The sequence below is a fragment of the Ctenocephalides felis genome, unplaced genomic scaffold (assembly GCF_003426905.1).
Source record: "Ctenocephalides felis isolate EL2017-DRISC unplaced genomic scaffold, ASM342690v1 CF-g0.4_SCAFFOLD_03571, whole genome shotgun sequence".
Taxonomy (NCBI): Eukaryota; Metazoa; Arthropoda; class Insecta; order Siphonaptera; family Pulicidae; genus Ctenocephalides; species Ctenocephalides felis.
The window spans coordinates 56,625,760-56,641,005 of NW_020539725.1; the positions used below are offsets into that span (position 1 = coordinate 56,625,760).

The 15,246-nt window shown below is 28.0% G+C and overlaps 1 protein-coding gene across 1 annotated transcript in view; it reads right to left on the reverse strand.

Annotated features, from left to right (window-relative positions):
* The window catches only part of LOC113386339 (histone-lysine N-methyltransferase, H3 lysine-79 specific-like), a 51,149-nt gene that overhangs the window by 19,181 nt on the left and 16,722 nt on the right, over positions 1 to 15,246 (reverse strand). The window contains exons 2-10 of the mRNA XM_026624124.1: positions 8,973 to 9,013; positions 7,821 to 7,959; positions 1,538 to 1,741; positions 1,112 to 1,306; positions 941 to 1,023; positions 824 to 852; positions 611 to 747; positions 413 to 532; positions 164 to 235 (exon numbers count right to left, since the gene is read on the reverse strand). Coding sequence (XP_026479909.1) covers positions 164 to 235; positions 413 to 532; positions 611 to 747; positions 824 to 852; positions 941 to 1,023; positions 1,112 to 1,306; positions 1,538 to 1,741; positions 7,821 to 7,959; positions 8,973 to 9,013 — 1,020 coding nt within the window. The remainder of the gene's footprint in view (positions 1 to 163; positions 236 to 412; positions 533 to 610; positions 748 to 823; positions 853 to 940; positions 1,024 to 1,111; positions 1,307 to 1,537; positions 1,742 to 7,820; positions 7,960 to 8,972; positions 9,014 to 15,246) is intronic.

A 15,246-nucleotide genomic window follows, 5' to 3' on the forward strand; every position in this document is an offset into this window, starting at 1 on the left:
ATTAAAATGTTTGCTGATAATGCTTTGCAAAAAAATTAAGATAAAATATATTTTTATCTAAATAAACGTAATAAAATATAATAGGTAAAATAAAAATGGGAAAAAGATACTGGTATATATAACAAGTTAATAACATTTTAATACTACATTAGCTGATACTCACCATTAGTCTGTGAATTTTCATCGTCCGACTTATTTCCATAAAAATCAGTCCATGCTCGCCTAGTTGTTGGTCCTGCAATAAAAATATTGTGTAAGATAAATAATTGAATAAATGATAATATTTGAGATTTTATTATTTCATGATTATGAACAGTATTTATATGTAATCTTATTAAATATTCAAGTATTGCCATAAATAAATGACTTACAAAAACTTCATATATATTGAATAGTTAAGTTAAATACTCACGAGCTCCAGTAAAATCATTTGTATCATCATTCCAATCATCAGGCGATTTGCTGGCTCGATTATTTCTTCCGGTACGAGAAGTTTGGTTTGAAGCCAAATTTCATTATTTTCATCAGTGCCCTGTAAAAACCATATAACATAAATAATTGATTGTCTTCAATGATTTCTTTTTAAATTTATTTAAAATTGATTATAAACCTTTGGATTTTTGAGTCTTTGAAAATATCTTTCCAACTTCGTTCTATCAATAATGTGTAAATAATAAGAAACAGGTTTACCAGTCCATGACACTGAGCCTTTCAATGGTGACATTTCACTAACATGCATAATAGTTCCTAGAAATAAAATAGTAAAGTAAACCGAATTTTTTAAATGCAAAATGTTTAACAATGATAGGAAGCTTTTACACACCAATATCACTCAGATTTCGATCGGTTATCCTAAAATTTAGAGGGCAAAAACTTTAGATGACACTATCCTGGCTCCATCTCTAAGGTCTGCAAATCTCTCCTTTAATTGATGGTCAACGGTTGGTCCAAAAGCAAATTATTTACGAAAATAATTGTAGCTGAATTTATTCGTTCTCGGAACTCATCTGTTAGAAAATCACCCTGCAAAAAAACAAACATGAATAGTAATATCACTATAAATAAGATATAAGTATAAATGGACTTTTATAGATAACATTGACTTTTTTACCTTTATCAGCTGGTAGTCCCCGCAGCGTTTACCGTACCACTTCATCCATCTTCTAAAACAGGAGTCCATTTCCTGGGCGTACCTTGACGGAACTTCTGCACGTTCTATACCGTAACACTTTTTGATCGCAGTTCCGGCAGATACTTGCAACACCACTTGCCCAACACCTGATCCGAGATCAACGAATACATCGTCCTGCAAACATCATAAAATGATATAAATATTACTTTATGAATAGAGATGATAATATCATATCAAGTGATTATAAATAAAAGTATTCAACAATTCAATGTCAATGTTAATAAATATTTGGATAGTAATGAAAACAATGGAAGTTCAAAGTTTCACTTTTAGTATTTATATAACAAATTATTTTTATTAGTTATCAGATTCTGAAGAATAACTTTATTATTAATTATTCCGTACCTCTTTAATTTCTATTTGGTCGATCATCTGGCAGATGAGTTCATAGCTTGTTTCTCCATAGACTTCAGGAGAGAAAGGTTCATATTGGTTTAATTTGTCTGGATCAGACACAGCCTGATTGTACGTCTGCTGCAGTATGTGACGCAGGAGTTCGCGAGAGGGCGGCCTATTCAAACGCGCCAATGGCAGTGATGTACCTTTTTCCTACAAATAGAAATTATTTAGAAAATTTTTAATACCCTCGTATAAAAAAAGTTGAATCTCCAAATGTAAAAAGTGAATAAACCAGTTCTGCATTCACATAAGGAGTATTTATTTATTTTACTTTTATCTAACAAATAATATTTTTATTATTATTATTACATTTCCTAATATTTTTCGGATTGGTCATTAGCATTTGTTCCGGTGGTAAAATGCCCTAAGAATTTTATTTTTAATATTTAAATAAAAAATAAAATTAATCTCATTTTTTAAAATGTTATTTGCCATTATTTTTATTACCCGCGTAATATCTTTCACGCGTAAAACAGGTTTTAATTTAATTTTTATCACTAATAACCAGTAATATTGATAAAAATCTTGTACCATATTTGCTGCCTCTGTTTTTATGAATGAAACTACTACTGATATTTTTATTCATGAGAAAATATTTGAAGCTTAGATTCAAGAAGCTTTATTTGAAGATTTTCCAAACTTAATATGCATATTGAAAACAAAAATTTGTGAAATATAAAATACAGACAAATTTACAAAGCATGAAACAAAATATTAAAAGATCTATTGTTTTCTCCATAAGATATTGAGATTAAAGTGATTTTATCCAATTTTAAATAAAACCCATATTTACTCCAGTAAAGTTTTACGATGTACTGGATTGCATAATTTTATTTGTTGAAATCATGTTTTTATAGCTATTTGTACGTACAATAAAAACAAATGCATGCATCCTTGAACTCTTGAGGTGAAAGTTTTTGTTACTATTTGCTTGGTCTTTATTCTAAAATATATATGAAAAATAGAAAAAAAAATTTACTATTCGTTTGATCAAGATAAAAAAATTGAGTGAAGCCCTCAATTAAAGTGCACAATTTATCAGTTGCGGATTTTGCTAAAGACAAAATCAACTTAAAAATGTCTTGCATTAGTTCTATAACACGACAATATTGTTTATGAAACTAGATTAAATCTAAAATATTTAATTATGGGTAGTAATGTACAAATATTCTCAAAAATATTAAGATATACTTAAATATATTTGATTCAAATTCAACTTTAGTCATTCGCGTTTCTCAGAACTTGAATGATCTTTAGAAGTCAATATCCGGTTTCTCATGTATCAAATGATTAATATTTAAAATGAAAAAAATATATGCATAAACGGTATTTAAATTATGTAATTACGAATACAATTACACATGTTATGAAGTATTCTTATGAAGAATCAAACTGGTATTTTTTAAATAAAAAAATATATGAATCATTTATAGTACCGTTATCAATTAAATGAGAATACGTTTAAGGTTATATTTTTAAAGATAAAACACGATTCAAATATATTTATAATTTCCAAAATGCTTGCAAAAACGTGTTATATATAATTGTAAGTTTCAGAATCAAGTATTTGGGGTGATAAGAATATCGTTAGAAACTACATATATGTTTACAGAAGAAGTAAAATGCCATAAAATTTATATGAATTTCTATCAAATCCAATTTGCAACAAAGCAATCGTACAAGTCGGAGGTTCCATTGATCTTTCATTTCAAAAAGTCGATATCTGGTTTGGTGGGTGACCAACAATGAATTTAAGCGTAGAACACAAACGGGCGAAGGTCGACGACCCAGCGCTGTTTGTAACGTGCTAACGGCACGTGGCTCCAGCCAAGCAAAAGCCAACACAAATCTCAGTTGCCTCTGAATATCGAGAAAAAATAATATTTGCAGATAATGAATACTTTATCATAAAATAGTAAAAGAGGTAAATTTAGACATAGTAACGTTATTCTGTATTTTTAATTCAATGTTTAGGTATTCAAATTTCTCAAAATCGTGAACGATAAACTGTATCCAAACTTACATACAATTCATGACTAACCCCCGCTCAATAATAATCAGTTTTACCTGATTCGACCCTTCTTGTACGGATAAGGGTCGATTTTTAAAAGTTTTATATAAATGCTGGATTTGATACCAACTTACAATATAAAATTACAAACTTATCTTAATGAGGATGTGATGAAAATAAAATATTGTAATAAATACGTAATAGTTCTTAGTACATACTACATACGCACACACAGATATACATACATTTTTCTAATTTCTGCCAAAATTTTTAGAAGGCTTTAAAACGTAAAGTTATATAAAAAAAAATATTTTTGATTTTTTTGCGATTACTAGAACTTATCCTACGGGAAGTTAATACGAAGTCATTTTGAAACCTACTTTAAATCGATATAAATGATTTTGTTGAATTATCAGTATAGCATATTTAAATATATTGATCATAATCAAATTGTTCATTCTTATTGTTAGATAACTGCCATCTACTTAAGCAAAAAAGTTCATTTGCTTTCTTATATACAAATGAATATTTAATATATAACTAGCAAACCCGACGAACTCCGTTTCGCCACCAGATGGTTTTGTGAGAAAGATCAAGAATTTTTTTTTGTTTGTTTTATATTTGAAAAGGAAAAATGTGATTTTATCATACAACAGTAATGAATTTATTTCGATTACAAAAATGAAGTGTTTTTTAGTTGAACTTTTCTAAGCAAATGAAAGTGAATCCGCCAATTATCCGTTTCATTGAAGTGCTTTTTTGGTAAACCACATTTTTTGTTTTTTGGACTGACGTTAACACAAACAAATCGGATGGTTTTCCAACTCTTGAATAGGCAACGTATAGCTGCCCATGTGAAAAACAATGATTTTCTAAATAATCTATTTGAAATTTATCCCGCAAACACTAAGCGAGTGCCCTTGCGACTTGTTATTGCGAACGCAAGGCAAACTGAAAATTGCAATCGTTTGAAGTAAGTACGGAAGACCAGTCGGAATCATAGGTATGTCACCAAATTGCCAGCAATTTTTGATTTAATTGTGAATTTCAGTGCGTGTACATCATTATTCTTTGCGGCAAGAATTGCTTGTTGACTTAACCAAGCATAATTCTGATAATTCTCACTAATGTCATTACTCGAATTTTTAATTACGGTGCGTAAAGTTCCAGCAGCTTGCATTAAGGCACGATGCCATGCACCACTAATTTTCTTAGCTATAAACCTTGCGGAGTCCGAGACTTTTCCAACGAATGCAAAATTGTCGAAATCGGTTTGTGCTTTCTGGAGTTATATCGTCAGGAAGAAAAACCCCACTTATTTTTATATATATACTAGCAAACCCGACGAACTCCGTTTCGCCACCAGATGGTTTCGTGAGAAAAATGAAGAAATTTTTTGTTTGTTTTATATTTGAAAAGGAAAAATTTGATCAGTAAGGAATCCCGACTTATTTTTATAAACCTTGCGGAGCCCGAGACCTTTCCAACGAATGCAAAATTGTCGAAATCGGTTCGTGCGTTCTGGAGTTATTTCGTCGGGAAGGAAAACCCGACTTATTTTTATATATATATATATAGAAGATATTTATTTTGTTTATCGTAAAACATTTGGTGACCACTGAACAGGTATAACCAAATACCAATTATAGGCACTCATTTTTTTCCCGGAAACTGTTGTTTTGCCATTGGGTTTTTTTTTCATTCGTCTTTCCTATTTCTCTGTGACTTTTATCGCGCATCAAGTACGCGCTCCATCACATTACGTTTTCACCGACGATCATATGTGGTAATCCGTCACATGCGTTCGCACGGCATAACGGTGCTCTCTACTTCTCTCTAAACAGCCGACATCTCTAGCTGTCCGCCATGTGAAAAATAACAGCGCTGATGCAAAGGGGGGAATCGCTGACTGACTACGAACGTGCCCTTTATTTATATGATGCACAAGGAATCTGTGTTGCAAACGATCGATATGTGAGCGAAATGGAAAAACATATGAACAATGGTCGGAACAAGATTTACTTTTCTTTTGAATGCGTTTGGTAAATGACTAGTCGCCTAGCGCGGTTTAATACATGCGTTTTTAATGAATGTACATATTATGTATATGATTTTTTAACTTTTGTGTTATTAACATATTGAATAAAATTCTATTTAATAAAATATATTGCTACGAGAATTCAGTATTAATTAGGTTAAAATTCATCAAAATCAAATTTGCAGTTCATCATCTCTGTTAATAATTATATTCACAGAAAATAGGTTTGCTCGAAAAGGATAAAGAGTCTAAATTTTAGACCATTTACATTTTTATATCACATACTTTTGTTTATGGAATTTTAGTCCTATTCAATGATTTTCTAACATATTAATTTTTATATATTACTATTAAAATCCTAATATCTCATTCTTCAATATTACAAGTACAATCTGATCTTTTTGGTACGCAGTACTGGGGTTAGATGAATTTGGCAAAAAGTGGTGTTATTATTAATAATAACGATGAAGTTACTATTAAATAAGGAATTTAAAATTTCATTTTATTATTGTTAACCATACAGTGAATTTATCAAGGCTGTGATTTTTGAATGACTATATACTTGCTGTCATAAATCTTTATGGGCTGCGTAACTTTCAGCGCATATCAAATTTTTCTATATTTTACCAAATAATTATAGTTTTTTTGCTAGATGGCGCATAAATCTTAATTCTATAACATTTTCAAATTAATCAATATTAATGACTCTCGTCAGGTTTTTCAATTTGAAGTAACATTTTAATACACAGAAGTGCGTACATTATGGGATGCTGTGACTTAAAAGTCACAGTATAATTAAATAGTACCAAAAAATTGTTTAAACGGAATTGTTAACTGTTGAAATGATCTTGGTCTGTCTCACATAATTTTTTATGCGAGTAATTGCAGAAGTATTCACAATTTTTCTCATTATGAAACTCGTTCAAATTTATTATTTCAATTATTGTATTTATTTTAAATTGAGATGAAATTTTGTTACGAAACTGACAATGAGTATAAATAGAGATTACATCACGAATTTTGAAACTAGTATTTTTACTACTACTAATTAAGTGCATAGTGTACTAACTTTAGTTCATACTATATTTACACTTACTAAATATAACGCAAACGTCATCTCAGGGCCGCACCAATGCAATGGAATTGGTGATATGAAAATTTAGATGGTGTATTACAGAAGTGTCTTCAATATATTCATTAATTTTAGTAGAAACCTTCAGCATAGAATATAAAATATGTAATTTTGAACTGAAATATATAAGAATCTAGATGTCAAGTGAATGATTTTCAAGAACAGTTTTTGTAATGTTAATAATTTTTGAAATTACCACAAAATATTTGAATACTAACATTTGCAACGAATCAACCGATTTGAATGATTCAAATTGATGGAAATAAGTTCACATGTATGATTCAAACAAGCTTATCGACGTTGTGGATCAACCGACTGTACGAATTAAATTATTCGAAAAACATTCGGTTCGTACTGACTGCGAGACGTACTGGTTACTTTTTGTGGAAAGCAGATGCATCATTTTTTCAAAACTCAAAATTTTCAAAAGAATTCAAAAATTACGGATTTTTTTTTAAAATAAAAAAAAAGTTTATGAAAAGCTGAAAATTCAAAATTAAAAGTGTTTACATTAAAAATTCTTTACTTTTAAAAAATATCAAATATTTCGAAGTGTTTTTTTTTTTTAATTTAAAATTTTCGAAAGTTTGCTTATGTAATAGAAAAGCGTTATTCTAAATAATTCTAAGAAATATGATAAACGGTCCTTGAATGGATTCATTCAAACTGAGTTTGAGCGATTAATTTCTGTTTATTATGTTGACAAACTTAAGTGTTTTTGGCTCGTCATCGCTATTGCAATGGCCATACATGCAATATAAAAATAAATGATAATATTTAAAACAATCTTATATATTTCTATTTATTCTGCAATGTGTTTTATTTAAAATTTCAAACAATCGTTGATAATTTTCGTTGATTACTGATTATTTTTATTCCTCGAATATGGTACCGAAAGTTTCAGCAATTTGCCTCAGGGCACTAGTTTCTTTTTAAATATGATTGTACCCAACTCAATTTCATTAACTTACTTGGTTGATTCAAGTAGGTTTTTTTTAAAAGATATATGAAATAAATTATATAGAATTATTATTTTTGTAATACGTACTAGTTGCACGATGCTGTCGACCGCACGATTGTATTTATCACAGAGAGATTTCATGCTAGCGTAAGACCTGGTGTCATAGTCGCTGAGCACGTTGTTCTCAAGAGCACCTTTCATCTCGGGCAGATCTTCACAGACCCATCTAAAGAAATAATAAATAAGTATGAATAAGTCATCATAACATTTCATATTATATTATATACATTTGAAGTAGACAGCATTCGTTTCTAAGAAAGTATATGAAGAGAACATTATTATTTATTTTCATTTCGATTAGAATTTATATTGGTTCAAGCAGATATGTTACAGCTTTTCTTGAAAATGATATCACATAAGTGGCCACTTTTGCCCTTGATTGAGTTATTGGCTTTCCACTTTCAATGAACCATCCTCTTGTTTAAAACTTAAAATTCCTATGTCACATTTAATGTATTTTTATAAGTACTCTCTCCTTACATCAGCAATTTGAATTGATATCGTCAATTCTGTATAAAATAGATCATCTGCATGAAATATTCAATAAATAAAATTCGTGAAAATTTTCAAAAGAATTCTAATGTTTGATAAAGTTGGATGTCGTTGTTTAATTTATAAATATTTAAAGTGTATAAAAATTAAGCTAAATATTACTAGTCGTTATAATAAATAAATATAATATAATACTATTAAATTAATAATTAGTTATTATATTACAATATATCCTAAGGACTTATTGTGTGATGTGATATATACAGCTCATAAAATAGGAGATTCGCTCTTTTAGATAAAATAACTTTCTTTGTATATTCATGTCATTTGCAAATAAATTTCCTTTGAGTGCTTACGAATGCAATTTAAGATTTGTTTAATCATATGCTAATAAACTGCATACATGCCAATTAAGCAATACATAAAAAAAAACTTACGCAATATAATATTTGTTACGTCAATTGAAGTAACGATATAAAAAATCTAAAGAAATAAGATTATTTTAATTTAAATTGCTTTCCATAGTCGATTGCTTATTGGAGCAATTACTACAATTTTTTTTTGTTTATTTATTTTTCTTTATTTTTATTTATTCATTTATTATTATTATTTGTTATTTATTTCTGTAATTATTATTTTTTATTATATAAATAAATAAAAAAAATTAATTTACTATTTATTACTCACCGTATTGTTTCCACGATTTCGATGGCTCCGTCATGCTTATCCTGAAAATGAAAAAAATGGATTAGTTTCAAATATACAAAGTAATTTAATACAATTTATATAAATAAATTGCTGCTTTCAACGATTAAATGTCATGTTATCTTCATAGAAGAAGAAATGAAAGATGTATCTAATATAAATATTCAATTACAGCAAAAATTTCACATAAATTTCTGGAATATCTTCAGTCTAAATAAAAGCATATGGTGATTCATTAACAAATTATGATCATCCAAAAGTCATTAGCAAACGTTATCTGTGTATGATAAAATTTCCGTAGTCGTAGACTTCATTCTAATCAATTATTTATTTTCTGCAGACGGGCAAATTGATAATCGATATATTCCAAAGGTAATATATTTAGTAGAAGATAGATTATATTTTGAAAATGAAAATAGTTCTTGTGATTGCAATAGAGTTTACTAATAAATTCATTTTAAAATAGAGTGTCTTTATACTACACTTTATATTAAGAAGATTTTGTATGATACAAATGTAATAATATAATAATTACTATATAATTAATATGAATGATTTTTACTTTCTAGATTCAATATATTTATATAAGAAAGAATTGCGCATGGCCATGCAAAATCAAAGTATTTCAACCGTCATAAGGTGTTTAAAATTGTGCATGTAAACATGTCTAAAATAAGAAAACAAATAGTTACTGCTAATTAAAAATCTCTCTGTTTATAAACTTTTCTGCATTCCACATTAATTAAATACAGATTAAAATATTTAAATCAGATATTTTGTAAACATAAATGCATTTAATACCTATGAAAATCGCCATATGAAACCCCATATAAAAAATATGCATTAATAAATGCCATATGAAAAATTCATAGTAATGGTTATAAGAACTATAATTTATAACTTAAAAGTTGTTAAATCTATATTTAAATATAATACAATTAAGTCAAAATGTAATGTTCAAAAAACAAGATACATATTTTCTTGGGCAAAAATTGGTACATATTTTCTTGAGCATATATTTTTTTTTTTTATATATATAATTTTTAACAGCGATCAGAACTTATGAGTTCTATGAGCTGTTGTGATCAATTATCTTACAATTATTATAGATGGCAACCCAAACAGTTGTCCCATCTCTATGTGCTGATTTTTTTTTTTATTATTACAATTGTTGTAATAGTGATGACTTTACTTCCAAGTGGCATGTTGCCACTACAGCTATGCCCACGAAAGGCCATTTTCACTTGAAATCATATTTGAAATCTTTGATTTCAAGTGAAAATTTGGTATTCTTGAGCATATGTATCATAAATTGATACATATTTTCTTGGGCAAGATAGCATGATGCAAAATTGCACAATTGGAAAAATTTGTCTCAATATTGATAGCATTAAAATGCATTGGCTACTCTATATTCAGTTGCAATAAAGATTATTGCATTCAAAAAGTGATCAAAATGTATAATAATCAAAAATAAAAATTCCGATCATGAAGGTGTCTGCCATTCCGCATGGTATGCCAATTACCCATACAATAGCATTTGTCATTTGTCGATGATTAAAGATCTTTTTAGAATGATGTAACTTATTTATTATGTGCAAAACAATCTAACACGATTTTGTCCTTGAATGTTGCATTAGTGTATAACTGATAACGCGGTTCTATTCCGAAGCGACCTTGGCGAATAGCTCACTGCCAACCGACTAAACCTTTTCATCGGGAAATGCTTCGAACCAGTAGAAGTGTACATTTTTTCAGATGAGAGGAAATTTGTTAGAATACCATCATTATTGTTAAATTAAATATGTCAAAATTTTTAGTATAGTTAGTTTTTGTCCTAATCAGAACTAAAAATTCTATAAGACTTATCCTTGGCCCAAGGCTACTCAGCAATTATCCCTTTGATTAGAAAGGCTATTTTCACATTAAAGCATATTTAGATCTAGTACAAATATCAATATACTGTTTGACACCAGGTTAACGGATAAGCAAATTTTATTCCAGAACTCTGCAAACACAAATTGGTATTGGTATTTAAAAATTAATTAATTTATGAGTGATTGAAAGTATCCGAGTGGATTTATTACACATATATGAAAACGAACTAATTTAGCTAACTCGGAGTATTTTCTAAAAGCAAATTTTCAAAAATCAATAATTTTTATAATTGAACCAGTCTCCAAGACTTTAATGATTTAGTATGTTCATTAAGACAAAGTTATCTATCGTTATACCAAGTAAACCGTCTAATTTTAATTTTAACAAACGTCAAAAAAACTACTCATTTTCTCAAACTTTGATGAATTTTTAAAATTAAACTACTTGTCGTAAGGCCGTAATAATTCAGTAAGTTCTATAAGACCATGATATATATCGCCAAAAAAAGTTCCATAAAAATCAGCTTAAATTTTTTTTCAACAGTTAATTACAAGAAAACGGCTCGGTAGATTTTCACCCAAAACTAATCAGTATCATTCATAACTAATATCTTTCGAACAGTTTTAGATTTTTTAAAAGCGATTCGGTAGTATGAGCTTAAATGTGGACGAAAAATTTAACTCTTTTTTTCAAATTATGAAGAAACGGCTTGGCAGATCATTGCACAAAACTGACAAACGATAGTCCTCATTGAGGTCAAGCCGTTTTTGAGAAAACAAATTTGGTCTCATTTGATTTAGAATGGCTTGAAACGTTCAGAAAACATAAAATTAGCGACTCGATTTTTTTTATGAAAACATAAACTTCGCCTTCGGGAAGTTAATAATCACCTGATGCTTCGCGTTTCATTGTTCTTTTAACCAAAACAGAATCATTAGAACTGCATTTTAGCTCAAGTATCTAATATAAATCCGTTTACGTCTAGCCTATCGTTTTGAGACATTGTGGCGACATATTATCTAATACAAAACAGTTTGATATGGATATAATTAATCAATTAATTACTCATTTTTGATTAAAAATTAATTAAATACAATATGCAATTATTATTTAGTTTTTAATAGTAAAACAGATTGGTGAATGGTATTTCATGAAACAACAACTAATAATCACCTATCTTCGAACTTCAAAGTATACATCATGAACAATGGTTAAATTGAATGGAATTTCTAAAACAATTCAACAACCGATTTGATTCGCAGTCATTGTTGAATTTTATTCAATAAACAATTCAGCAAAATAATTGATTATTTTTTCGTACTCATTGTAATTTAGCATAGACACGTATGGACTCTATTCTAAAAACATTATTGAAGTATTGGATATTAGTGACTTGTACACTTATGCAGTATGATATTTGGAATAATATATACTCAAATTTCACATATCTCATAAAAATTATTAATTTGAATATCAACCGAAGTATTTCTTTAAAGCTTCGATTAACTATTACTAATATAAATTATTCATTTTATATATTCAGGAAATATATTTTACCAAATGGTTTCACTAACAAATATTAATTTTCTGTAAGATGCAAAAGGTGTTCGAATTACTTTATGTATTTATGAACAGGGATCGGCAATCATATGTACCTACACGTTGACGCACCTAATGTTGAAATTATAGACGTCATATTATGTATAAAGTTAAATGTAAATATATATGAAATGTTTAAATTTATACCATAATATATAAAGTTCGAAATTCAAAACAGGGTAAATTTCTTAGTACAAATATTATTTTTTGCTGTAAAGTTGGAACATAAAGAAGTAAAAAATATACCGACTAATTTCATAATAAAAATATTAGTTTTTTTACAAAAGTAAAAATTCCATTTAATATTTTAAATGCGCTGAATAAAATTTAACCTACATAAAAATCAATCGTGCCAAAGTTGTACCTTTTATAAAACTCTATATTTAAAAATAAAAAAAAAGCTTCTCAAATTAACTATATTTCTAAAGATAACTTTAACGACACTATAAAACGTTTATAGCAAAGGTAATGTTTTCAAGAATTTATTTTGAAGTTAGATTCATCTAAAATCATGAACAGTGTGCAGCATATTAAAATTTACTTTCATCATATATTCAGAATTCATTTTGACGTAAATTAAGGAATCAATTCTAATCAGTAAAAAAATGACTAAAACATATACAATTAATAGATATGCATGAATAAAGAAAATATCGAGAATATTGAAGGAAAAGTATTGATAAAAGCATAAATATTGAGAAATCAAATAAATCATGAAAATATTAAGGCAAACTGCAGATCAATTTGAGAAATCCAATTATATCATAAATTGCTGGAACTTTCCGTACCGTAACAAAATATTCGAGGAATATTAAATCTTTTCAAATAGATTATTATAATATTGTAACATATAGTCTAATATTTATAAAAAATATTTAAACTGAATTGCAAAGTTGAAAAAAAATATGTTAAAAGTATATTAGAACTTTAGTCAGAATTAAAAATAAAATCTGAATTATTTTCGATATACAAAAAATTTTAAAACGATTTTTTCCAAATGGAATTATTTTGTTAAAACAAGTAGAAAGTTCTTTGAATAATTAAAATCGGACGCTTAGCTCTCTCAAAAACTGCCATTTTTTGTATATTTAGCTCCATATCTTCGAAATGATTGGACCTGCGTTTGCCAAAAACTAATCACCTCTTCTACCAATCATTACAAATTGAATGTTTCGATTGCTTAGAAACTTACATTTTTTTGAAACATGCCACTGACAAAGTTAATTGCCTAATTTAATTAATTAAACATTTTAGAAATGATAAAAACATCATATATCAGGAATGAATAAAATGATCAAAAATATCTTAAAAATATTAAGTCAATCTTCAGATCAAATTGAGATATCCAATATATGTATATAATAAAAATATTAAAGCAAACTGTAGATGAAATTAGAATTCCAATATATATCATAAAAATATTAGGGCAAAATGAATGAAATTAGAATTCTAATATGTATCATAAAAATATTAGAACAATTAAATTGAGAAATTCAATATATATCATGAAAATATTAAGGCAAACTGCAGATGAAATTGAGAAATCCAATATAAACCATAAAAATATTAAGGCAAACTGCAGAACAAATTGAGAAATCCATAACATAACATAAAAATTTAAATGTAAACTGCAGTATATTCGATAGATCAGAAACTTACATTAATTTGAAAGATGCCATTGACAATATTAATTGCCTATTTTAATTAATTAAGCATTCTAGAAATGATAAAAACTTCCTACATCAGGAATGAATAATAAGACAAACTGCAGATGAAATTGGAATTCCAATATATATCATAAAAATAATAGGGCAAACTGCATATCAAATTGAGAAATCCAATATATATCTTAGAAATATTAAGGCAAAATGCAAATGAAATAAGGGCAAACTGCAGATTAAATTCGATAGATTAGAAACTTACATTTATTAAAAAGATGCCACTGACAATGTTAATTGCCTATTTTAATTAATTAAGCATTCTAGAAATGATAAAAACTTCCTACATCAGGAATGAATAAAAGACAAACTGCATATGAAATTAGAATTCCAATATATATCATAAAAATATTAGGGCAAACTGCGTATCAGATTGGGAAATCCAATATATATCATAAAAATTTATAAAATATATAAATTATCAAATATGTTTCAACTGTTAACAAGTGAAATGACTAAATATATCCTAGTTTATTTGAATAAGAATCGAAGCGCTATGTTTTGAGAACTGTTTGCAGTACGTTCCATGTACACTTGGCAGTAACTAGGTCGAATGACGCTCACTAATACACACCGAGAAGAGAGTAAAACGACGAAGCCCATTGCATACATCACCTGAGCCTGCAAGAACCTACTCTTTAACGCCATGTGTATATATAGAATAAATTTTACTAATTGTATTTCAAAATACAAAGCGTACATTTGTCTCCATTCTTAATAGTAACCAAAAAAACACAGAGCACGTGGTACTTGAATTCACAAATACACCTAAGTCTGTTTTTACACGGTAGATTGGTTCCAGGAGAAGCCGTTTAAAAAAAAAAAACGTGTAAAAAAAGACATTGATCTTATACAAAAATGGATGATTTGTTCCTAATCTCTAAAACCTAATAAAATGAGTGAAAAACAAGAATTTTTAAGAACAAGAATTTATTTTATTTAGTTGTGCTATTCACATTTGCTTTGGCCAGTAAAAATTGTTTGTACGCGCTAAAGGGAATTCACTTAAATCTTTAAGCTAGTGTTCGCAAACTATCGATACTATCGATATCGTTTTTTTT